The sequence below is a fragment of the Oncorhynchus clarkii genome, chromosome 32, assembly GCF_045791955.1.
Source record: "Oncorhynchus clarkii lewisi isolate Uvic-CL-2024 chromosome 32, UVic_Ocla_1.0, whole genome shotgun sequence".
NCBI lineage: Eukaryota > Metazoa > Chordata > Actinopteri > Salmoniformes > Salmonidae > Oncorhynchus > Oncorhynchus clarkii.
This window is the reverse complement of record NC_092178.1, coordinates 39,786,039-39,812,776: the sequence shown is the minus strand read 5'-3', so window position 1 is coordinate 39,812,776 and position 26,738 is coordinate 39,786,039. Positions and strand designations below refer to the sequence as shown.

General features: G+C 44.0%; 1 protein-coding gene across 2 annotated transcripts in view; it reads right to left on the bottom strand.

Annotated features, from left to right (window-relative positions):
- Positions 1-1,277: 1,277 nt before the first annotated feature.
- The window catches only part of LOC139392466 (protein argonaute-3-like), a 43,526-nt gene continuing 18,065 nt past the window's right edge, over positions 1,278-26,738 (bottom strand). The window contains exons 5-19 of one of the 2 annotated variants that reach the window (XM_071140479.1): positions 22,064-22,200; positions 20,404-20,538; positions 20,046-20,133; positions 19,705-19,852; positions 19,339-19,458; positions 18,916-19,059; positions 18,184-18,350; positions 14,513-14,697; positions 12,644-12,803; positions 8,823-8,913; positions 8,427-8,621; positions 8,100-8,234; positions 7,898-7,999; positions 7,437-7,636; positions 1,278-7,233 (exon numbers count right to left, since the gene is read on the bottom strand). In XM_071140479.1, the coding sequence (XP_070996580.1) occupies positions 7,125-7,233; positions 7,437-7,636; positions 7,898-7,999; positions 8,100-8,234; positions 8,427-8,621; positions 8,823-8,913; positions 12,644-12,803; positions 14,513-14,697; positions 18,184-18,350; positions 18,916-19,059; positions 19,339-19,458; positions 19,705-19,852; positions 20,046-20,133; positions 20,404-20,538; positions 22,064-22,200 (2,116 nt within the window). In that variant the 3' untranslated portion in view covers positions 1,278-7,124. The remainder of the gene's footprint in view (positions 7,234-7,436; positions 7,637-7,897; positions 8,000-8,099; positions 8,235-8,426; positions 8,622-8,822; positions 8,914-12,643; positions 12,804-14,512; positions 14,698-18,183; positions 18,351-18,915; positions 19,060-19,338; positions 19,459-19,704; positions 19,853-20,045; positions 20,134-20,403; positions 20,539-22,063; positions 22,201-26,738) is intronic. The other variant, XM_071140480.1, reaches the window with a different exon arrangement.

Below are 26,738 nucleotides of genomic sequence, written 5' to 3'. Positions count from 1 at the left end.
TTTCCGAAGGGGGGCGTGGCAGGGCCTTATATGCGTCGCGGAAGTTAGAGTAACAATGATCCAAGGTCTTTCCACCCCTGGTTGCGCAATCGATATGCTGATAAAATTTGGGGAGTCTTGTTTTCAGATTAGCCTTGTTAAAATCCCCAGCTACAATGAATGCAGCCTCCGGATAAATCGTTTCCAGTTTGCAGAGAGTTAAATAAAGTTCGTTCAGAGCCATCGATGTGTCTGCTTGGGGGGGGATATATACGGCTGTGATTATAATCGAAGAGAATTCTCTTGGTAGATAATGCGGTCTACATTTGATTGTGAGGAATTCTAAATCAGGTGAACAGAAGGATTTGAGTTCCTGTATGTTTCTTTCATCACACCATGTCACGTTGGCCATGAGGCATACGCCCCCGCCCCTCTTTTTACCAGAAAGATGTTTGTTTCTGTCAGCGCGATGCGTGGAGAAACCCGTTGGCTGCACCGCTTCGGATAGAGTCTCTCCAGTGAGCCATGTTTCAGTGAAGCAAAGGACGTTACAGTCTCTGATGTCCCTCTGGAATGCTACCCTTGCTCGGATTTCATCAACCTTGTTGTCAAGAGACTGGACATTGGCAAGAAGAATGCTAGGGAGTGGTGTGCGGTGTGCCCGTCTCTGGAGTCTGACCAGAAGACCGCCTCGTTTCCCTCTCTTTCGGAGTCGTTTTTTTGGGTCGCTGCATAGGATCCACTCCGTTGTCTTGTTTGTAAGGCAGAACACAGGGTCCGCGTCGCGAAAAACATATTCTTGGTCGTACTGATGGTGAGTTGACGCTGATCTTATATTCAGTAGTTCTTCTCGACTGTATGTAATGAAACCTAAGATGACCTGGGGTACTAATGTAAGAAATAACACGTAAAAAAACAAAAAACTGCATAGTTTCCTAGGAACGCGAAGCGAGGCGGCCATCTCTGTCGGCGCCGGAAGTCTACTTAGTTGGAATAGTTGGCGACAGATTAGTCTCCAACTTGGAGAAATAAATGTATGCTGTATCCTGGGCCATTAGTGCTCCCCTATATGCTTTTCTTTTCTGTGAAGCCAACTATGGCCTTACTCTAGTTCTAGAAGTACAACTCAGTCATTTAAATGAAGAAATGCTTAATAGAATCGTACACTTAAGTGTAACACCCCATCACAGTTGAATACCGTAGCTACAGTATCTCAGTCTGGCTAGGAATGAAGCAGAAAAAACTGCAAGAGTCAACATGCATCACTTATCCATTCGCTCAATGAATACACCAACAGATTTCATACATTGTTTTAATTAAAACTATTACATATGACAACCAAATAAAAAGGCTAAACAGCATCAGACAGACAAAAAATTGTATTTGCAATATTTTTTTTTGCATATTGTTACCAAATGAATTTGTCATTTGCATCTTATTAATAAGTACGATATGCAGCCAACCACAAGAAGAGGTGCAGGGTTTGGAGATTTTCAGAGGAATTCTTTCCTAGGCAAGCAGGCATTCTTGTGGCAAAATTGCATGTTGTTCTCTGTCTGTAAACCTCTAGCTGTAAGATATTGAGAAGAAATGTATACATGCAAGAGCAGTGGTTCTAAACAAATAGAATGCATTTTTGTTTAGGCCTGGAATAAATGGTTGGGTTCACCAGAGTTACTTCCCAAATTGCACTATTCCATCCATCTATATAGTGCACTACTTTTGATCAGAGCCAATATTAGTGCACTATAAAAGAGAATAGGGTGCTATTTGGGACATAACCAAAGGTGTTTGAAAGAATTTAGCATCAACATGTGGCAAATGGTATGCAAAGTGGCTCTCACGGGATAGTAATTCAAAAGAAGAGGTACTCTGGTCAAAAGTAGTGCACTATAAGGAATATGGTGCCATTTGGGAAGCACCCCCTGGTGTAATCCCAACAGCTAGTTGCTCAGAGCCTAAAGATCACTTTGTTTATTGCTGTTCACTTTGGGTAGAACACCATCACTGAACATCTATCTACTAAAGGTTTAAACAAAGGGAACCAGGGTTTGAAATCCCATGCATTACAGAAAACTATTTTCCACCTGAGGAGGGTGGCAGTCTAAAATATCCACTATAGTGTCATGCCCAGTTATTAAATGCTACTTTTTTGGTTGTGCCATGCGAGTGCCTGCCTACCTTACCATCCCCATAAGCATTTTTGGTCCTGACACCTCAAAACTGGTTGGTTCTGCATATTATTATGTTCTTATACTGTATGTCAGTGTCACAAACAGACACCCAGGCACCCACACAAAATTGTCATGTATCAATATATACGTATCAATGTAGACATAGGCATATTGCCCTCAACGTTTTGAAAGTAAGATCTCTTTGATTTACTTGTTTTCAGCACCATCAGGAAAAGGCACAGTCTACAGACTATTCTGTCCAAGGATAAAACCTTCACTCCTTCCACAAGAAAAACTTTGAGGGATGCACACAGTCAAATGTTGGAGGAAATCAATCAAAATGTAGGTCACATTCACTACAGGTTCTAGAAGACCAGGCTCTGTGAGATGAATGGAACCTACTGAATGGAAGCTAGGCTACTCTCCAGAGATTGTTAGTTCATTGAACAGAGAGGAGGGTGATGGGAAATAGCAGGAGGTTCATCCAATCAGTCACAAGACAACAGCTGCCACAAAAAAAACAAGCCCCCCCCACACAGTAGGTAATTTAAATGCAGCAGATGTAGCTTCGATATGACACACTTTGCTTTAAAAGCTGCAATATGTAACTTCATTGGCGACTCGACCAAATGCACATAGAAATGTGAGTTATAGATCTGTCACTCATTGAAAGCAAGTCTAAAAAGCGGTTGATCTATTCTATGTGCACTTTTTCTAGGCTTCCCGTTCTTAAGTTTCGGGTTTACTTTCAGTTTTGTACACCAGCTTAAAAAAGCCAAAAATACCATTTTTTTGGTTATTAAAAAGATATTTCACAGCAGTTTAGATGGTACAATGATTCTCTTGCTTGTTTTGTCACAAACTGAAATTAGGGGAACTACTAGAATTTTAACAACCAGGAAATAAACAACAGTCTATTGAATTATTACATTTGGATTATTATCAGTGACTATATCACTATGGTCTTTATTTCATTATTATCGTCACTATTGTTCTACTTTTCTAGAATTTATTAGCAAAAATAAGTGGCTCATTATATTATTCCATATTTTAAATATACAAATATATCTCCATTTCGGAATTAAAAATGCATTAGAATAACAAAAGAAGGCATCTGATGTCCAGCTTTTAGTGGGGGGGGGGGGGGGGGGCAACACATGAAGGAGCCTGGTTCAACCTCAAATGCAACCCTACTTCCCTATAGTGCACTACTTTTGCCAAGAGGCCTATGGGTCCTGGTCAAAAGTAGTGCATTATATAGCCATGTATTACCCCCCTGCCTCAGAATGATGCTGCGTTCGTAACCAAGTGGGAATTTACCACATACGACTGGGGAAAATCCACTGGAATGGCCCTCCAACTAGTAATTACTAGTGTGAAATGAATCTATCAAGCCGATCTCACACATGGTGACCTCTGACATCACCTACTAAGGAAATTACCTGTTCAACAAAACATAAAACAAAACATGTATCTATTAATATGGTTTTTGAACACTAATTTGATTGGAACCATGATCCATTATATATACATAAAAGGTATGTGGCCACCCCTTCAAATGAGTGGATTTGGATATTTCAGCCACACCCGTGGCTGACCGGTGTATAAAATCAAGCACACCGCCATGCAATCTCCATAGACAAACATTGGCAGTAGAATGGCCTTACTGAAAAGCTCAGTGACTTTCAATGTGGCACTGTCATAGGATGCCACCTTTCCAACAAGTCAGTTCATAACATTTCTGCCCTGCTAGAGCTGCTCTGGTGAACTATAAGTGCTATTATTGTGAAGTGGAAACGCCTAGGAGCAACAACATAAAAAGTGGTAGGCCACAAAAGAGCACAGAAAGGGACAACCGAGTGCTGAAGTGTGTAGCGTGTAAAAATAGTCTGTCCTCGATTGCAACACTCATTACCGAGTTCCAAACGGCCTCTGGAAGCACAAGAACTGTTCGTCAGGAGCTTCATGAAATGGGTTTCCATGGCCGAGCAGCCGCACACAACCCTAAGATCACCATGCTCAATGCCAAGCGTCAGCTGGAGTGGTGTAAAGCATCGCCCCGCCATTGGACTCTGGAGCAGTGGAAACGCGTTCTCTGGAGTGATGAATCGCTCTTCACCATCTAGCAGTCCAACGGACGAATCTGACCTCAACCCAATCAAACACCTTTGGGATGAATTGGAAGGCCGACTGCGAGCCAGGCCTAATCGCACAACATCAGTGCCCGACTTCACTAATGCATACTTCACTAATGCTAGTGGCTGAATGGAAGCAAGTCCCCTCAGCAATGTTCCAACATTAGGTGGAAAGCCTTCCCAGAAGAGTGGAGGCTCTTATGGCAGCAAAGGGAGGGCGAACTCCATTTTAATGCCCATGATTTTGGAAAAAGATGTTTGACGATCTGGTGTCCACATAATTTTGTAGTGTAGCTGTACTTTTAGTTTATGGTTTGTTGGACATTAGACAAAATCGGCATTTCTCAATGAGTTAAAAGTGTGTGAACGCCTCCAAATGGTATTTATAACTTCACAACTGGTAAATTCCCACCTTCCACTTGGTTACGAACACAGCACAAGCTCCCAATGCTCTGCCTCCTAGATGCAAAACCCGACCCACTGGCTCTAGAGGTCGATTCCGTGGCAACGTGAGTGTAGAGCGAATTCCTTCCTGTACTACTGCTGTACAGACTTAAATTATTCACACAAGCAAGGCAGTTACACATTAGCCCACAGTTGCAGTTGATCAGATCCTACCTATGCTGTTCAAGTAAAATCAAATGCTGGTAATGTCTGACATCTTGCAAGAAAGTAACAATTTTAGCTGTGACAATTCGCACAAACCCCAGGGGCGGAGCTGTATTGTATTGATGTCCACAAACCGGTGTAAACCATGTTACTAAACAATCGTACCCTCTGGGAATTAAAGTATGTCCCCTGTATCATAGTGAGAGAGTACTCTCTATTGTTACTCCTGATCCTTGAAAAACACCCAATGAATCTCAATCTCTGACTACAAGAGACAGTCTGTCTACTAAACCCCCCCACAACAAACTGCATCTCTCAGCACCAGGGCATGTGTCTCACCTGAAACACATGCATCTTTAAGTGCAGTAAATTGTCATTCTTATAGTCTCTTTGTACAAATATATATGAACAAAATAAAAATGTAGTATAGCAGCTAGTTTTGTTCTGGTAACACGTGGGTATAGGACAATGAGTGTGGCAAAACATCGGCCATGGTACAACGCGGCTGCTTCTTTTGCAAAGGCAGTGAGAGCAGGGATCAACTGTATCCCAGTTAGACAAGGCCCATACAATCCATTCCCCAAGCAGATGACCCCAGGCACGTTGGTTTGGTCCAAGTGGAACGAGATGAAACTCAACAGCCTCACCTGGAGGATACTTCACAGCAAGGCAAATGGAGAGACAATGCCCTTCAAATACAATGTGACAAAATGGCTTGATAAAACTCTGAAATATGAATGCTTACTTTTAACAGTGCAAAATGAATCCTACCACCAGTGTTAAAATGAATGAGACAGATCCGTTAGCTAACTGTCCCCCACCTTCAATTGGTCAGTCTACATACTCAATAATAATTCACATTAAAAACTAAATCATGAAACTGAATCAATGCAGCCACACCCGCTCTGCTCTCTAACCCCAGACAGTCCTGGACAACACATCATGCCTACAGTAATGCTTGGATGAAGTAATATGACTGTATAACTAAACAAACTAACTAATCTCACAGGAGCTCTAACGAAAAAAAATACACCCTTTGTCTTTCAAATTCTTCTTCACACCCAAAACAGGCACTCATTCACCCAATTTACAAAAAAGCTTTTTATGGCATCAATTTTTGGCCCAGTTTACATTCTTTATCCGTTATAACTTGCCCATGTCCGATCATAATGGCCCAAAAATATCAAATTGGCATGTTAACCATTGGACCGGCTTTCTGCATTAACGACGTATTGCACTTAAGGATTGCATGACATCATCAGTTCCTTAGTTAAAAATGTGAAAAACCTCTTCGGCCATTGACAGACAAACTAACGGTGTTCTATTTGCTGAAAATGAATGTTAAATAAGACTAATCTCTTAAAATAGCAGGAGTAAAACTAAGGAAAAGTTAAATCTGTAGCTACCACAGTGAACTCTGTAAAGGTTCTGAGTAGGTCCATGATGTGGGTAGGGTTGATATTCTAACAGTACTTAACAGGTAATCCCTAAAACAATGGCTGTGGCTGTATGTAAAAAACAACAACTCTGTTGTTATTGATAGAGAATGCAGTGTTAAACTTTGACTGGCGCATTGACTACAAGTAAGTCACCATTGGCTTAGAGAGAGTAGAGTAACTGGGCGAGCAGCTTGCCGTATGAAAAATGGCATAGCTGTGATTCACGAGCGTTCTTGACAAACGGGCATCATCATGGCAATCAGACTTCTACAGAACATAAGACGCACATACAAGAACAAGCTGACAGAGACATGTATAAAGAGGACAACTTATACAAATGAACCCCTTGGATAGACAAGTCAGCATATCATTCATCACTTTGTTGAGGAAACAAGACTGATCCTCACTGGACCTGCTATGCCCCCACACCCTGAAACCATCCTTATCAATTCCCCTGTCTTGTCTTCTACACTCTGGCATTTTGAAAGTAACACAAAGCAAAAGTTGAGCTGCTGTCAAACCTGCAAGGCGAGGACATGACTTGCACAGCTCAAGGAGCAATATCAGAGACAATCCATAATCAATTAAAAACACAGCAGAAGAGAACAGGCCGGGAGAGGATTGGCTGGTTTCGTATTGCATAACGTTTCTGTACTCCACTCTGGCTGTTGTAGTTGTTGTTGCCTTTAGCAGCTTGGCATCCCCTTGTCAGGACCAGAGCTGTTCCAGCCCGGGGTCCAATGTGAGATTGACAAGGCTGACAGAATACCCCTCCCAACACCCAACTCTCAGGCGAAGTACATGGTCCTCAGTGTGTCGTGATGAATCTGAACAGCCTTGGCGAGGGCTGTGGGGTCTCGGCCATTACTCTGCCCCGAGACGTGGCTGCCCTCCGCACTGCGTGTGTTCAAGAGAAGGAAGTGGGGAAACGAGAAAGGGAAAAGGACAGAAAGGGAGGGAGAGAGCCTTTATCTTGAATGAACATTTTAAAGTCAATACATGATATCGACCTCCAGTTTCTTTTTACCTGATAAACAGCAAGACATTGATTTTAGCCCCACAGAAAAGTATACTGATCACAATGAAATGAATCCCCCCACCTGTCATGTTCTTTGTCCACCAGGTGGTAGCGGGCGCGGAAGGCCACCAGGTGGGCGTAGTAGGCTGGCGCGGGAATGGAGACTGAGCGGGTGCAGCGGACGTAGGTGTGGCACAGCTGGTAGGTGAGCAGCTGGAACTCGTCAGCCGTGAAGCAGTTGTCGTCCCACAGAACATGGTAGTGGGAAGGTCTGCTGGTACCCTGGAGGGAGTATGCGAAGTCAGTAATACCACAGGGACAATGCAGGTTCCATGGAGAGAATACCAGCATTGATTCAACACTGACAATGAAGTTCAGTGGAAATTATTTGAAGCCGATAAACCTCTGAGAAAATATGACGGCAAGAGTCAACATTAGGGAGAAATAAGCAGGAGATACTACCTGAACTTGTCCAATAAGAATGCTGACTTAGTTTAATAAAATGCTATTGAACACAACCCTGGTATGAGTCTTGACACACACCTGTATTCCTGCATGGCTGCAGAGGTAAAAGTCAAACTCATAGGGGTGGGTTATATCTGTGTCCACAGTGGTGCCTGCAGGAATGTTACCACTCCGTCCAACCTGCCAAATAAACACTCCATTTAAAAACAGTTCAACAACCAATCTATACCTAGCAAAGTAAATTGTTAATGTACAACGAGAGATCCATAGCACCCCTTACCCGCTCGTTCCGGTCAGCACAGAAGAGTCGTGTGTGATGGCGCTTCTGCACTACAATGTAGGTGATGCCCGGCTGGTACTCTTTCTCCAACATGATACAGGCTTCTCTGATGGCCAGCAGCTCATAGTACAGCACCTGCCACACAGAGAGAAGTCAACACATCAGCAAAGAGTGGCGAGCAGTGAAGAATTTAGGGTTGATGACCAATAGCTAAAGATTTAAGATTAAGACTTTTGTAATAAATGCATTTCAACATAGGGACATCCTTTGGCTTAGCTGTAAACTTTAAATGAGAGATTGAAGGAGGTCATAAGTATTTTAACTAACCTGTCTGAACTGTCCCTCTGACACACCATCCCTATAAAATATGATTCTGGTTGGTTTGTAGCGGGTAGACTTGTAGAACTGGATGAGGAGCTCCCGCACCATGGAGGCCAGGTCCTGGATCACCTCCTGTCTGGGTCTCTGGACCCTCACTGTGGCACAGTACCTGCTGGGGTGGGCGTCCATACTGCCCACCACCTGAATAGGGCCAGAGAGAGGGAGATGGTCAGAAACATGACTTCTGACACCATGTTTCAGAATGCCATTGTAGGGGTCTGGGTAACAAAACAAACGAGTAGATTACCAATGTACTAGATGCCTCAGACCCCTTGACAACTAGATAGACAGACAAGGCAGTGTTTGTGAGGAAAGTGGCAATGGAAACAGGAAGAAACTGACTGCTGCGATAGATGGCTTCTTTCCGTCTCCGGCTGGAGGATGAGTGACGTCGGCCCCCAGGAAGATAACAGGCTGCTGGAACACTGAGGGACTGGGTGGAGAGAGCGACAAACACAAGGCACATAAATCCTAACTCCAACACCATTATTAAGGTTGCCGACGACAACAGTGGTAGGCCTGATCACCGACAACGTTGAGACAGCCTATAGACAGGACGTCAGAGACCTGGCAGTGTGGTGCCAGGATGACAACCTCTCCCTCAACGTGATCAAGACAAAGGAGAAGATTGTGGACTACAGGAAAAAGAGGACCGAGCACGCCCCCATTCTCATCGACGGGGCTGTAGTGGAGCAGGTTGAGAGCTTCAAGTTCCTTGGTGTCCACATCACCAACCAACTATCATGGTCCAAACACACCAAGACAGTCGTGAAGAGGGCATGACAATGCCTATTCCCCCTCAAGAGACTGAAAAGATTTGGCATGGGTCCTCAGGTCTTCTAAAAGTTCTACAGCTGCACCACCGCCTGGTATGGCAACTGCTCTGCCTCAGACTGCAAGGCACTACAGAGGGTAGTGCGTACGGCCCAGTACATCACTGGGGCTAAGCGTTCCTGCCATTCAGGACCTCTATACCAGGCGGTGTCAGAGGAAGGCCCAAAAACTTGCCAAATACTTCAGCCACCCTAGTCACTGTTCTCTCTGCTACTGCACAGCAAGTGGTACCGGAGCACCAAGTCTAAGTCCAAAAGGCTTCTTAACAGCTTCAACCCCCAAGCCATAAGACTCCTGAACAGCTAATCAAATGGCTACCCGGACTATTTGCATGGTCCCCCCTTCTTATGCTGCTGCTACTCTGTTTATTATCCATGCTTAGTCACTTTACCTCTATCTACATGTAGAGTTGAAGTCGGAAGTTTACATACACCATAGCCAAATACATTTAAACTCAGTTAACAGTTCCTGACATTTAATCCTAGTAAAAATTCCCTGTTTTAGGTCAGTTAGGATCACCACTTTGTTTTAATGGGAAATGTCAGAATAATAGTAGAGAGAATGATTTATTTCAGCTATTATTTATTTCATCACATTCCCAGTGGGTAAGAAGTTTACATACACTCAATTAGTATTTGGTAGTTGAGTGAATTTTGGCTCATTCCACTTGACAGAGCTGGTGTAACTGAGTCAGGTTTGTAGGCCTCCTTGCTCACACACACTTTTTCAGTTCAGCCCACAAAGTTTCTATAGGATTGAGGTCAGGGCTTTGTGATGGCAAATCCAATTCCTTGACTGTTGTCGTCATTAAGCCATTTTGCCACAACTTTGGAAGTATGCTTGGGGTCATTGTCCATTTGGAAGACCCATTTGCGACCAAGCTTTAACTTCCTGACTGATGTCTTGAGATGTTGCTTCAATACATTCACAGTTTTCCTTCCTCGTGATGCCATCTATTTTGTGAAGTGCACCAGTCCCTCCTGCAGCAAAGCACCACAACATGATGCTGCCACCCCTGTGCTTCACGGTTGGGATGGTGTTCGTTTGCTTGCAAGCCTCCCCCCTTTTCCTCCAAATATAACGATGGTCATTATGGCCAAACAGTTCTATTATTTTTTCATCAGACCCGAATACATTTCTCCAAAAAGTACGATCTTTGTCCCAGTGTGCAGTTGCAAACCGTAGTCTGGCTTTTTTTATGGCGGTTTTGGAGTAGTGGCTTCCTCCTTGCTGAGTGGCCATTCAGGTTATGTCGATATAGGACTCGTTTTACTGTGGATATAAATACGTTTGTACCGGTTTCCTCCAGCATCTTCGCAAGGTCCTTTGCTGTTGTTCTGGGATTGATTTGCACTTTTGGAACCAAAGTACGTTCATCTCTAGGAGACAGAACGAGTCTAATTCTTGAGCGGTACGACGGCTGCGTGGTCCCATGGTGTTTATACCTGCATACTATTGTTTGTACAGATGAACGTGGTACCTTCAGGTGTTTGGAAATAGCTCCCAAGGATGAAACAGACTTGTGGAGGTCTACACATATTTTTTCTGAAGTCTTGGCTTTTTTCTTTTAATTTTCCAATGATGCCAAGCAAGGAGGCACTGAGTTTGAAGGTAGGTTTTGAAATACATACACAGGTACACCTCTAATTGACTCAAATTATGTCAATTAGCCCATCAGAAACATCTAAAGCCATGACATTTTCTGGAATTTTCCAAGCTGTTTAAAGGCACAGTCAACTTAGTGTATGTACACTTCTGACCCACTGGAATTGTGATACAATTAATTATAAGTGAAATAATCTGTCTGTAAACAATGGTTGGAAAAATTACTTGTGTCATGCACGAAGTAGATGTGCTAACCAAAAATTTGCGGAGTGGTTGAAAAATGAGTTTTAATGACTCCAACCTAAGTGTATGTAAACTTCCGACTTCAACTGTACATATTACCTTAATTACCTCGACTAACCTTGGGTTGTGCCGTGGCGGAGATCTTTGTGGGCTACACTCGGCCTTCTCTCAGGATGGTAAGTTGGTGATTGAAGATATCCCTCTAGTGGTGTGGGGGCTGTGCTTTGGCAAAGTGGGTGGGGTTATATCCTGCCTGGTTGGCCCTGGGTATCATCGGATGGGGCCACAGTGTCTCCTGACCCCTCCTGTCTCAGCCTCCAGTATTTATGCTGCAGTAGATTATGTGTCAGAGGGCTAAGGTCAGTCTGTTATATCTGGAGTACTTCTCCTGTCTTATCCGGTGTCCTGTGTGAATTTAAGTATGCTCTCTCTAATTCTCTCTCTCAGAGGACCTGAGCCCTAGGACCATGCCTCAGGACTACCCGGCATGATGACTCCTTGCTGTCCCCAGTCCACCTGGCTGTGCTGCTGCTCCAGTTTCAACTGTTCTGCCTGCGGCTATGGAACCCTGACCTGTTCAGCGGTCGTGCTACCTGTCCCAGACCTGTTTTCAACTATCTAGAGACAGCAGTAGCGGTAGAGATACACTCAATGATCGGCTATGAAAAGCCAAATGAAAAGCCCTCGACAACTACTGTGATTATTATTATTTGACCATGCTGGTCATTTATGAACATTTGAACATCTTGGCCATGTTCTGTTATAATCTCCACCCGGCACAGCCAGAAGAGGACTGGCCACCACTCATAGCCTGGTTCCTCTCTAGGTTTCTTCCTAGGTTTTGGCCACCGTTCTTCTACACTTGCATTGCTTTCTGTTTGGGGATTTAGGCTGGGTTTCTGTACAGCACTTTGAGATATCAGCTGATGTAAGAATAGCTAAATAATACATTTTATTTGATTTAACCTGTGCCCCCGTACCGGTACCCCCTGTATATAGCCTCGCTACTGTCAGTTTATTGTTGCTCCTTAATTATTATTATTCTTTTTATTTCAGTTTATTTTAGTAAATACTTTAACACTTTTTGGTTTAGAGCTTGTAAGTAAACATTTCACTGAAAGGCTTACACCTGCTGAATCCGGCGCATGTGACATTTTATTTGTATCAAGATTAGTCCACCACCCAAAGGACATCCAGCCAACTTGACAACTGTGGGAAGCATTGAGTCAACATGGGCCAGCCAGCATCCCTGTGGAATGCTTTTACAAGGTATTTTACCTTGGTGTCAGAGTCCATCCCCCTACAAATTGAGGCTGTTCTGAGGGAAAATGGGGGGGGGGGGACTCAATATTAGGAAGGTGTCCTTAATGTTTTGTATACTTAGTGTATGTATCTCTGCTAAATAGCACATAAGTGTTTTCAAATCACCCAAATAGGGGTTTTCTGCCAGTGGAAACACACTCTTTCACTCTGTGCGTTACCGTTGGTGTGGCACCAGGATGTTGTTGATACCCCCCAGTTTGACGTTGATCTTGAGGCAGAGGTTGGAGAGGGTCTGAGGGGATGTCTTTACCACGTTCTTCACCTGGACACACTGAGTGGCCATGCCCAGGAGGGTGTCTCCAACCCGCTTCACCTCAGCTGTGGGAAAGAGGGAACTATTTTACAGCTGTAGGACACAGGTAACCATTTTACACCTGATACCATCTTGTACATGGCACATACAGTACCAGTCAAAAGTTTGAAAACACATACTCATTCAAGGGTTTTTCTTTATTTGTACTATTTTCTACATTGTAGAATAATAGTGAAGATAAGATATGAAATAACACATATGGAATCATGTAGTAACCAAAAAAAACAGTGTTAAACAAATCAACATACATTTTTATTTGAGATTCTTCAAAGAAGCCACCCTTTGCCTTGATAACAGCTTTGCACACTCTTGGCATTCTCTCAACCAGCTTTTCCAACAGTCTTGAAGGAGTTCCCACATCGGCTGAGCACTTGTTGGCTGCTTTTCCTTCACTCTGCAGTCCAACTCATCCTGAACCATCTCAATTGGGTTGAGGTCGGATGATTGTGGAGGCCAGGTCATTTGATGCAGCACTCCATCACTCTCCTTGGTAAAATAGCCCTTACACAGCCCGGAGGTGTGTTTAAGGTCATTGTCCTGTTGAAAAACAAATTATATTCCCACTAAGCGCAAGCCAGATGGGATGGCGTATCACTGCCGAATGCTGTGATGGTTAAGTGTGCCTTGAATTCTAAATAAATCAAGGACAGTGTCACCAGTAAAGCACCCCCACACCATCACACCTCCTCCTCCATGCGTCACGGTGGGAACCACACATGCAGAGATCATCCGTTCACCTACTCTGCATCTCACAAAGACACGGTGTTTGGAACCAAAAATCTCAAATTTGGACTCATCAGACCAAAGGACAGATTTCCACCAGTCTAATGTCCTTTGCTCGTGTTTCTTGGCCCAAACAAGTGTCTTCTTCTTACCGGTGTACGTTAGTAGTGGTTTCTTTGCAGCAATTTGACAATGAACGCCTGATTCACTCAGTTTCCTCTGAACAGTTGATGTTGAGATGTGTCTGTTACTTGAACTCTGTGAAGCAATTATTTGGGCTGCAATCTGAGGTGCAGTTAACTCTAATAAACTTATCATCTGCGGCAGAGGTAACTCTGGGTCTTTCATGTGGCGGTCCTCATGAGAGCCAGATTCATCATAGCGCTTGATGGTTTTTGCAACTGCACTTGAAGAAACTTTCAAAGTTCTTGACATTTTCCAGATTGACTATCCTTCATGTCTTAAAGTAATGGACTGTCGTTTCTCTTTGCTTATTTGAGCTATTCTTGCCATAATATGGACTTGGTTTTTTACCAAATAGGGCTATCTTCTGTATACCACCCCTACCTTTTCACAACACAACTGATTGGCGCAAATAAATTAAGAAGGAAAGAAATTCCACAAATGAACTTAAGGCACTCATGAAGCTGGTTGAGAGAATGCCAAGAGTGTGCAAAGCTGTCATCAAGGCAAAGGGTGAAGAATCTAAAATATTAAATATATTTAGATTCAACACGTTTTTGGTTACTACATGATTTCATGTGTTAGTTAATTCATAGTTTTGATGTCTTCACTATTATTCTACAATATAAAAAATAGTCAAAACAAACAAACACCCTGGTGTGTACAAAATTTGGACTGGTACTGTATATACTCAGGCTATGGAAATAACATACAAATAAATAGTATGTGAATAGAGTTTTTAGAAAATAAAAGTAAAAAAACAAATTCATCAAATGTAAAACAAAATTAAACAGTGTCTAGTCTGTACCATAGACTGGGGTCTTTCCAGGTAGGATGACGATGATGAGCTGCAGGCCAGCGTAGGTGTTCTTCAGGTGCCTAAACATGGGCTCTACGCTGTCTGATCCCTGAGCGTACTTACAGAAACATGGCTGGCCCTGGATGGGCATCCCAGCATCCTTAGAGATCTTACGCAGCTGGTCAGTAAAACCTCTGTAGCGATGTAGGGAAAGAGAGTGAGAGGATGAGAAAAAGAGCAAGAATGAGAAAGAGAGGGAGGATGAAGAGACCCAAAGAGACAGTTACAGAGACGAGAGAAGTTTAGACACCTACTAATTCAAGGGTTTTTCTTTATTTGTACTATTTCTGACATAGAATAATAGTGAAGACATCAAAACTATGAAATAACACATATGGAATTATGCAGTAACCAAATAGCCACCCTTTGCCTTGATGACAGCTTTGCACACTCTTGGCATTCTCTCAACCAGCTTCATGATAGTCACCTTCTTAAGTTTATTTGTGGAATTTCTTTCCTTCTTAATGCTTTGAGCCAATAAGTTGTGCTGTGACAAGGGGGTATACAGAAGATAGCCCTATTTGGTAAAATACCAAGTATTATTATTATTAAGGCAAGAACAGCTCAAATAAGCAAAGAAAAACGACAGTCCATCATTACTTTACATTCCAAGAACTTTGAAAGTGCAGTTGCAAAAACCATCAAGCGCTATGATGAATCTGGCTCTCATGAGGACCGCCACATGAAATACCCAGAGTTCCTCTGCCGCAGATGATAAGTTCATTAGAGTTAACTGCACCTCAGATTGCAGCCCAAATAAATGTTTCACAGCGTTCAAGTAACAGACACATCTCAACATCAACTGTTCAGACGAAACTGAGTGAATCAGGCAATCATGGTCAAATTGCTGCCAAGAAACCACTACTAACGGACACCAATGAGAAGAAGAGACTTGATTTGGCCAAGAAACACGAGCAAAGGACATAGACTGGTGGAAATCTGTCCTTTGGTCTGATGAGTCCAAATGTGTGATTTTTGGTTCCAACTGCCGTGTCTTTGTGAGATGTAGAGTAGGTGAACGGATGATCTCTGTATGTGTGGTTCCCACCGTGAAGTATGGAGGTGGTGGTGTGATGGTGCTTTGCTTAACCAGCATGGCTACCACAGCATTTTGCAGCGATATGCCGTCCCATCTGGATTGCGCTTAGTGGGACTATCATTTGCTTTTCAACAGGACAATGACCAAAAACACACCTCCAGGCTGTGTAAGGGCTATTTGACCAAGGAGAGTAATGGAGTGCTGCATCAGATGACCTGGCCTCCACAATCACCCGACCTCAACCCAATTGAGATAGTTTGGGATGAGTTGGACTGCAGAGTGAAGGATAAGCAGCCAACAAGCTCAGCATATTTTTATTTTACCTTTATTTAACTAGGCAAGTCAGTTAAGAACAAATTCTTATTTACAATGACAGCCTACTGGGGAACAGTGGGTTAACTGCCTTGTTCAGGGGCAGAACGACAGATTTTTACCTTGTCAGCTCGGGGATTCGATCTTGCAACCTTCCGCACTAACCACTAGGCTACCCTGCCACCCCATATACAGTGCCTTGCGAAAGTATTCGGCCCCCTTGAACTTTGCGACCTTTTGCCACATTTCAGGCTTCAAACATAAAGATATAAAACTGTATTTTTTTTGTGAAGAATCAACAACAAGTGGGACACAATCATGAAGTGGAACGACATTTATTGGATATTTCAAACTTTTTTAATAAATCAAAAACTGAAAAATTGGGCGTGCAAAATTATTCAGCCCCTTTACTTTCAGTGCAGCAAACTCTCTCCAGAAGTTCAGTGAGGATCTCTGAATGATCCAATGTTGACCTAAATGACTAATGATGATAAATACAATCCACCTGTGTGTAATCAAGTCTCCGAATAAATGCACCTGCACTGTGATAGTCTCAGAGGTCCGTTAAAAGCGCAGAGAGCATCATGAAGAACAAGGAACACACCAGGCAGGTCCGAGATACTGTTGTGAAGAAGTTTAAAGCCGGATTTGGATACAAAAATATTTCCCAAGCTTTAAACATCCCAAGGAGCACTGTGCAAGCAATAATATTGAAATGGAAGGAGTATCAGACCACTGCAAATCTACCAAGACCTGGCCGTCCCTCTAAACTTTCAGCTCATACAAGACTGATCAGAGATGCAGCCAAGAGGCCCATGATCACTCTGGATGAACTGCAGAGATCTACAGCTGAGGTGGGAGACTCTGTCCATAGCACAACAATCAGTCGTATATTGCACAAATCTGGCCTTTATGGAAGAGTGGCAAGAAGAAAGCCATTTCTTAAAGATATCCATAAAAAGTGTTGTTTAAAGTTTGCCACAAGCCACCTGGGAGACACACCAAACATGTGGAAGAAGGTGCTCTGGTCAGATGAAACCAAAATTGAACTTTTTGGCAACAATGCAAAACGTTATGTTTGGCGTAAAAGCAACACAGCTCATCACCCTGAACACACCATCCCCACTGTCAAACATGGTGGTGGCAGCATCATGGTTTGGGCCTGCTTTTCTTCAGCAGGGACAGGGAAGATGGTTAAAATTGATGGGAAGTTGGATGGAGCCAAATACAGGACCATTCTGGAAGAAAACCTGATGGAGTCTGCAAAAGACCTGAGACTGGGACAGAGATTTGTCTTCCAACAAGACAATGATCCAAAACATAAAGCAAAATCTACATTGGAATGGTTCAAAAATAAACATATCCAGGTGTTAGAATGGCCAAGTCAAAGTCCAGACCTGAATCCAATCGAGAATCTGTGGAAAGAACTGAAAACTGCTGTTCACAAATGCTCTCCATCCAACCTCACTGAGCTCGAGCTGTTTTGCAAGGAGGAATGGGAAAAAATGTCAGTCTCTCGATGTGCAAAACTGATAGACATACCCCAAGCGACTTACAGCTGTAATCGCAGCAAAAGGTGGCGCTACAAAGTATTAACTTAAGGGGGCTGAATAATTTTGCACGCCCAATTTTTCAGTTTTTGATTTGTTAAAAAAGTTTGAAATATCCAATAAATGTCGTTCCACTTCCTGATTGTGTCCCACTTTTTGTTGATTCTTCACAAAAAAATACAGTTTTATATCTTTATGTTTGAAGCCTGAAATGTGGCAAAAGGTCGCAAAGTTCAAGGGGGCCGAATACTTTCGCAAGGCACTGTATGTGGGAACTCCTTCAAGACTGTTGGAAAAGCATTCCTCACGAAGCTGGATGAGAGAATGCCAAGAGTGTGCAAAGCTGTTATCAAGGCAAAGGGTGGCTACATTGAAGAATCAAAAATATATTTTTATTTAACACTTTTTTGGTTACTACATGATTCCTTATGTGTTACTGCATAGTTTGTCTTCACTATTATTATACAATGTTGAAAATAGTTTAAAAAAAAGAAAACCATTTGAATGAGTAGGTGTGTCCAAACTTTTGACTGGTACTGTTAGTGTTGCAGACACCAACCAAAAGAAACTAAGAAATGTGATAACATAATAGATATGCTAATAATGCTATTTTTTAGTTGATTATAATGTTATTGCATTGGGTTGAGTATTTATCTGTTGAAAAAGAGACCTGTGTGTGTGTTTATGATGTATGTTTGTATAAGACAGACAGCACTCACTTGAGGATCTCCTCACGACACTGCCTCTGTGTGGCAAAGCAAGCGATGGCCCACATCTTGATCTCCACCCCAGTGTGGAACTGTTTGCCCCTCATGTCCCACACGCCGTGGCTGGGAGTGGCCACCGTGCGGTTCTGCAATGACACCGCAGGGTTCATCTGCTGGGACTGCCACCCACACACACACATACATAAATACAGACAGTACAGACATAGACAAAGGTGGAGAGACCAATTGGTTCTAAAAGATTGAGAAAATGTTGTTTGTATTTTCTCCGAAATGGTCATTTAATGAATCTAAAAACATTGTCATGCCATTTGTCATAGCCTTCACACAAGTAAAGTAGTAATCATTATTTTCAGAGAAAAAAAACAGAGGTGGGTGAAAGAGAGAGGGTGGTAGAGATTGACAATTGGCGGCAGGTCGCCTAGCAGTTAAGAGCGTTGGACCAGTAACCGAAAGGTTGCTGGTTCGAATCCCCGAGCTGACTAGGTGAAAAATCTTTCTGTCTTTATCTCCTCTTGTCCTCTTTATGTCCTCTCTGTCTTTATGTCCTCTTGAGCAAGACACTTAACCCTAATTGCTCCTGTAAGTTGATCTGGGTAAGACCGTCTGCTAAATGACGTAAATGTCAAAAGTGACTAAATGAAAGAGCCAGGGGCAAGAAAGAGAGAGACGGGGAAGCTAAATTACAGAAACATGTGGATGAAGGATGATTTAAAGGGTAGGTACCATGAAGTGTTCCAAGCTTGCCCTGCCGCCGTACTGCAGCCCGGGGGCCGGCAGCACACGGCCCGTCACCTGAGCCATCTCGTCACGCACGCGGAACTGAAACTCCTGGACGAACGGGTCCGCCTCATAGTTCGCACTCCGCACCTGGATACAGAGTTGGAGTGAATGAGAGAAGAGGAGGATAGAGGGGTAGGACGGAGGGAGGGGTCGTAGCAAAACAGGAAATTATTAGTTTGGAGGAGATGATAACTTAAGCAGGTGCATCATATTGGTGGTGGATGAGACGAGTTTCCCCCTTACTACAGTATGTAAGTAATTTGAGTATCTGGAAAAGTGCTATATCAATTAGTAAGATGAATTATAAAGACATGTCACTCAGTAGTCATAACACCTCGCAGTCATTCAAGGATAGATAGTACTCACCAGCCTGCTGATCTCCTCCTGTCTGTCTGGGGCAGAGCGTGCCGTGGCTTTGATCATGGTGGACGTCTGGTTATCAGTGAGTTTTTTAATACAGCGCTGGCCAGCTACTATGTTGCACACCTGCAAGGAGACACATAGGAATGTGAGTTAAAGTAACTTAATACAGTAGAGAGCGCAGAACTGGTACAGTTTTATGCTTAGGGCCCTGAGTTGATCCTGACCACATGAAAGACAATAACTCAGGTCTCTACTTATGCTGACTAAGATCACGGCTGCTGAGCGCAAACTCCCATAAACAAAGCAATAATGCACATAATCAAAGAGGTTGATAATTGGTCAAAAGTACAAAGAGCCAGTAGTACTCACCTCCAGAGGCAGGTAGGTGTGTTTCTGCTCCTGGCCCACCTGTAGGCAGGGGAGGTGGGGGTACTTCAGCTGCAGGCTGTACTTCTCTCTGAAGTACTGGGCCACCGTGCGCTCCACTGTCTGACCATTCTCCAGCTGCAGGGGGAACCTGGGGATTCGGGGAAGAGGAACATGGAGTTGATGTTTTTGTGACTTTGTGCTCATCTAGTTCTCATGTTTAACTCTTTGGGGTGGCTTCCTGGACACAGATTGCTTTTTATTCCAGGAATAAACTTAATCTCAATGGAGAATGTGTCAGAGTTAAACTACACATATCCCCGCCTCTCTGTGTAGGTACTCACGTCTGGTGGCTGGCAGGACGACGAGTCACATTACACACTCTGTACTTCCTCCGCATCGTCCCGCAGTGGGTCACTTCCACCTTCAGACCTGGACACAACAAAGGAAGGAGGGGAATATGTGTGAGAAGAACTATCCAACTATATTTATATAGTTTGAGGGGCTTCCAATGCCCAATGCAAACACATTTTCATGTGGTGTGTACAATTTGGTAGGTAGTAAAACAATTACCAATAATTCTACAACCAAAACAAAGTCAGAATGACAAAAACATTAGCCCTGGAGTTCAACAGTGATGCAAGGAGTCTAGCAGTGTTAGCACTCCCGAGCCTGGGGTGGTGGTGACGTCACTCTGCATACCTTTGATCTCTTTGGTGAACTTGACCCTGTGGGAGTCGGTGAGGGGCCGGGGCTGCTCGTCTATGTTGTGGATGTCCAGGACCTCGCACATGAACTGGATCACCGGCTGGGCCTTGTAGAACGCTGTGGCTGATACTATAGATGAGAAGTGGTCAAATGAAAATAAGTTACTTCAATGCGGAAGGATCCAAGTTATGATAGTCTACAACCAAATCCAAAGAGTAAGAGTTAGATTAGGTTCATTCGAAATCAGGGACTTCAATGTAGCTAAGGAACCCAATTCTGATAGCTTTACAACCAAAGAAAAAATGAGGGATAGGCTGAATTCTATTCCAATTGGACTAATCAAAGACATAAGTAAACACGATGCAACTCAGACACTTCCACGCTGCCTCCGTGCTGTTTGATGCTACTTGGCAGGAGCCAAACACTTTTAATAACTATTAAATCAAACTCTGTATTTAACAACGTCTTAGTTTTGTCCTCACTCAACGTTTTTTCAACCAAGTTTTCCGCCCCGGACACTTTCTGGAGGACCTCCACCAGCCGAAAAAGCTGAGTAAAATGATGACTTCGAATTGCAGTCGCTATAGACCTACTCATAATATGCAGGAGAACTATCGCCTTATGGTGAGGATAGCCAAGTTGCGAGACGCAATCGTTAGGCAAGGGCAATTCTGTGCCACCAGTAAGTACAGGTAGTAGTGTGAAATCCCCCCCACAGTTCCCGCAGCAGGACATTTTTTCCACAGCTTCTGGAAATAAATGCTGCCGGCAGTCTTAACCAGTGTCGCTCATTCAGCCAACAGTGACTTTCAACCGGTTTTCCCCACTAAGCAGCGAGTCGGAGTCAGAGCCCGAGCATTCTCAGGTCTGTCCTCCACCCGTTTACGGGGTCTGAGCGGCCGAAGCCTCCCACCATTAGCTCTGAAAAATGTAAAACCCTAGTCATTGCCAGCTTAGTGGAGTCTGCCCATAGCACAGTCATTGTAGTCAGCTCAAGACAGTGTATGTCTCTCCCCTCCTGGAGGATCTGAGCCATAGGACCATGCCTCAGGACTACCTGGCCTGATGACTCTTGGCTGTTGCCGTCCCCAGTCCACCTGGTCGTGCTGCTAATAGTTTCTGCTGTTCTGCCTATGGAACCCTGACCTGTTGTCCTGCTGTCTTTAACCTCTGAATGTGCAGCTTTGAAAAGCCAACTGACATTTACTCCTGCGGTTCTGACCTGTTGCACCCTCTACAACCACTGTGATTATTATTTGACCCTGCTAGCCATCTATGAACATCTTGAAGAACGATCTGGACTTAATGTCCATGTACTCCTATAATCTCCACCTCTCACAGCCTGGTTCCTCTAGGTTTCTTCCTAGGTTTCTGCCTAGGTTCCTGCCTTTCTAGGGTGTTTTTCCTAGCCACCGTGCTTCTACATCTGCAATGCTTGCTCTCTGGGGTTTTAGATTTGGTTTCTGAATAAGCACTTTGTGACAACTGCTGATGTACAAAGGGCTTTAGAAATACATTTGATTGATTGAGACCTCACAGACTGAGTGAGACGCTACACAGCTACTACATCATCATCATCATCCAGACAACATGGAAGGAAACAAGTCCCTGCCAACAGTAAAGAATATATTTTTTAATCATTGTCCATGCTCACCGTCAATGTTGAGCATCATCTTCCACATGGCGGGCCGCACCGACTGGTGGAAGCCGAACCACACCTCCCTACCCCCGCCCAGGGGGTGGTCGTAACCCTCTGGGGCGGAGAAGAAGGAGCGCCCCACTGGGGTGTACCTGGGGAGAAGAAAGAGGGTCACCTTTCACAGACAGAAAATTAATTGAATTACTCTACTAATCATGTTTTATTCAAGATCTAGCTTCATTGGGTTATACATAATCATTGAAATAATCTATAGTATAGATATATAATACAGTGCTCAAAAAAATAAAGGGAACACTAAAATAACACATCCTAGATCTGAATGAATGAAATATTCTTATTAAATATAAAAAAAAATATCTTTTTTCTTTACATAGTTGAATGTGCTGACAACAAAATCACACAAAAATGATCAATGGAAATCAAATTTATCAACCCATGGAGGTCTGGATTTGGAGTCACACTCAAAATTAAAGTGGAAAACCATACTACAGGCTGATCCAACTTTCATGTAATGTCCTTAAAACAAGTCAAAATGAGGCTCAGTAGTGTGTGTGTGTGGCCTCCACGTGCCTGTATTATGACCTCCCTACAACGCCTGGGCATGCTCCTGATGAGGTGGCGGATGGTCTCCTGAGGGATCTCCTCCCAGACCTGGACTAAAGCATCCGCCAACTCCTGGACAGTCTGTGGTGCAACGTGGCGTTGGTGGATGGAGCGAGACATGATGTCCCAGATGTGCTCAATTGGATTCAGGTCTGGGGAAAGGGCGGGCCAGTCCAAAGCATCAATGCCTTCCTCTTGCAGGAACTGCTGACACACTCCAGCCACATGAGGTCTAGCATTGTCTTGCATTAGGAGGAACTCAGGGCCAACCGCACCAGCATATAGTCTCAGAAGGGGTCCAGTGACGAATTCAATTCAACAGCTCAGACACAAGAGGCATGTGGCAGGGTCTACAGTCAATCACGGACTACAAGAAGAAATCCAGCCTAGTCACGGACCAGGATGTCCTGCTCCCAGGCAGACTAAATAACGTTTTTGCCCGCTTTGAGGACAATACAGTGCCACTGACACGGCCTGCAACGAAAACATGCGGACTCTCCTTCACTGCAGCCGAGGTGAGTAAGACATTTAAACGTGTTAACCCTCGCAAGGCTGCAGGCCCAGACGGCATCCCCAGCCGCGCCCTCAGAGCATGCGCAGACCAGCTGGCCGGTGTGTTTACGGACATATTCAATCAATCCCTATACCAGTCTGCTGTTCACACATGCTTCAAGAGGGCCACCATTGTTCCTGTTCCCAAGAAAGCTAAGGTAACTGAGCTAAACGACTCACTTCCGTCATCATGAAGTGCTTTGAGAGACTAGTCAAGGACCATATCACCTCCACCCTACCCGACACCCTAGACCCACTCCAATTTGCTTAACGCCCAAATAGGTCCACAGACGATGCAATCTCAACCACACTGCACACTGCCCTAACCCATCTGGACAAGAGGAATACCTATGTGAGAATGCTGTTCATCGACTACAGCTCGGCATTCAACACCATAGTACCCTCCAAGCTCGTCATCAAGCTCGAGACCCTGGGTCTCGACCCCGCCCTGTGCAACTGGGTACTGGACTTCCTGACGGGCCGCCCCCAGGTGGTGAGGGTAGGCAACAACATCTCCACCCCGCTGATCCTCAACACTGGGGCGCCACAAGGGTGCGTTCTGAGCCCTCTCCTGTACTCCCTGTTCACACACGACTGCGTGGCCACGCACGCCTCCAACTCAATCATCAAGTTTGCGGACAACACAACAGTGGTAGGCTTGATTACCAACAACGATGAGACGGCCTACAGGGAGGAGGTGAGGGCCCTCGGAGTGTGGTGTCAGGAAAATAACCTCACACTCAACGTCAACAAAACTAAGGAGATGATTGTGGACTTCAGGAAACAGCAGAGGGAACACCCCCCTATCCACATCGATGGAACAGTAGTGGAGAGGGTAGCAAGTTTTAAGTTCCTCGGCATACACATCACAGACAAACTGAATTGGTCCACTCACACAGACAGCATCGTGAAGAAGGCGCAGCAGCGCCTCTTCAACCTCAGGAGGCTGAAGAAATTTGGTTTGTCACCAAAAGCACTCACAAACTTCTACAGATGCACAATCGAGAGCATCCTGGCAGGCTGTATCACCGCCTGGTACGGCAACTGCTCCGCCCACAACCGTAAGGCTCTCCAGAGGGTAGTGAGGTCTGCACAACGCATCACCGGGGGCAAACTACCTGCCCTCCAGGACACCTACACCACCCGATGTTACAGGAAGGCCATAAAGATCATCAAGGACATCAACCACCCGAGCCACTGCCTGTTCACCCCGCTATCATCCAGAAGGCAAGGTCAGTACAGGTGCATCAAAGCTGGGACCGAGAGACTGAAAAACAGCTTCTATCTCAAGGCCATCAGACTGTTAAACAGCCACCACTAACATTGAGTGGCTGCTGCCAACACACTGACACTGACACTGACTCAACTCCAGCCACTTTAATAATGGGAATTGATGGGAAATGATGTAAATATATCACTAGCCACTTTAAACAATGCTACCTTATATAATGTTACTTACCGTACATTATTCATCTCATATGCATACGTATATACTGTACTCTATATCATCGACTGCATCCTTATGTAATACATGTTTCACTAGCCACTTTAACTATGCCACTTTGTTTACATACTCACCTCATGTATATACTGTACTCGATACCATCTACTGTATCCTGCCTATGCTGCTCTGTACCATCACTCATTCATATATCCTTATGTACATATTCTTTATCCCCTTACACTGTGTATAAGACAGTAGTTTTGGAATTGTTAGTTAGATTACTTGTTGGTTATTACAGCATTGTCGGAACTAGAAGCACAAGCATTTCGCTACACTCGCATTAACATCTGCTAACCATGTGTATGTGACAAATAAAATTTGATTTGATTTGAATTTGCCAATCTTGGTGTTCTCTGGCAAATGCCAAACGTCCTGCACGGTGTTGGGCTGTAAGCACAACCCCCACCTGTGGACGTCGGGCCCTCATACTACCACCCTCATGGAGTCTGTTTCTGACCGTTTGAGCAGACACATGCACATTTATGGCCTGCTGGAGGTAATTTTTCAGGGCCCTGGCAGTGCTCCTCCTGCTCCTCCTAAAGGCGGAGGTAGCGGTCCTGCTGCTGGGTTGTTGCCCTCCTACGGCCTCCTCCACGTCTCCTGATGTACTGGCCTGTCTCCTGGTAGCGCCTCCATGCTCTGGACACTACGCTGACAGACACAGCAAAACCTATTGCCACAGCTCGCATTGATGTGCCATCCTGGATGACCTGCTCTACCTGAGCCACTTGTGTGGGTTGTAGACTCCATCTCATGCTACCACTAGAGTGAAAGCACCGCCAGCATTCAAAAGTGACCAAAACATCAGCCAGGAAGCATAGGAACTGAGAAGTGGCCTGGTCACCACCTGCAGAACCACTCCTTTATTGGGGGTGTCTTGCTAAATGCCTATAATTTCCACCTGTTGTCTATTCCATTTGCACAACAGCATGTGAAATGTATTGTCAATCAGTGTTGCTTCCTAAGTGGACAGTTTGATTTCACAGAAGTGTGATTGACTTGGATTTACATTGTGTTGTTTAAGTGTTCCCTTTATTTTTTTGAGCAGTGTATATACATTGTAGACTACTAGTATATTCAGGACTATAAGGGTATATAAATTAGAGGTCGACCGATTATGATTTTTCAATACCGATACAGATTATTGGAGGACCAAAAAAAGCCAATACCAATTATTGGAGGACCAAAAAAAGCCGATACCGATTAAGCGGCCAATATTTTTTTTTATTTGTCATAATGACAATTACAACAATACTGAATGAACACTTATTTTAACTTAATATAATACATCAATAAAATCAATTTAGCCTCAAATAAATAATGAAATATGTTCAATTTGGTTTAAATAATGCAAAAACAAAGTGTTGGAGAAGAAAGTAAAGTGCAATATGTGCCATGTAAGAAAGCTAACGTTTAAGTTCCTTGCTCAGAACACGAGAACATATGAAAGCTGGTTGTTCTTTATAACACGAGGCTTCAATATTCCCAGGTAAGAAGTTTTAAATTGTAGTTCTTATAGGAATTATAGCACTATTTCTCTCTATACGATTTGTATCTCATATACCTTTGACTATTGGATGTTCTTATAGGCACTTTAGTATTGACAGTGTAACAGTATAGCTTCCATCCCTCTCCTCGCCGCTACCTGGGCTCGAACCAGGAACACATCGACAACAGCCACCCTCGAAGCAGCGTTACCCATGCAGAGCAAGGGGAACAACTACTCCAAGTCTCAGAGCGAGTGACGTTTGAAACACTATTAGCGCGCACCCCGCTAACTAGCTAGCCATTTCACATCGGTTACACCAGCCTAAACTCAGGAGTTGTCATAAACAGCGCAATGCTTGAAGCATTGCGAAGAGCTGCAGGCAAACGCACGAAAGTGCTGTTTGAATGAATGCTTACAAGCCTGCTGGTGCCTACCATCGCTCAGTCAGACTGCTCTATCAAATCATAGACTTAATTATAACACACAGAAATACGAGCCGTAGGTCATTAATATGGTCGAAT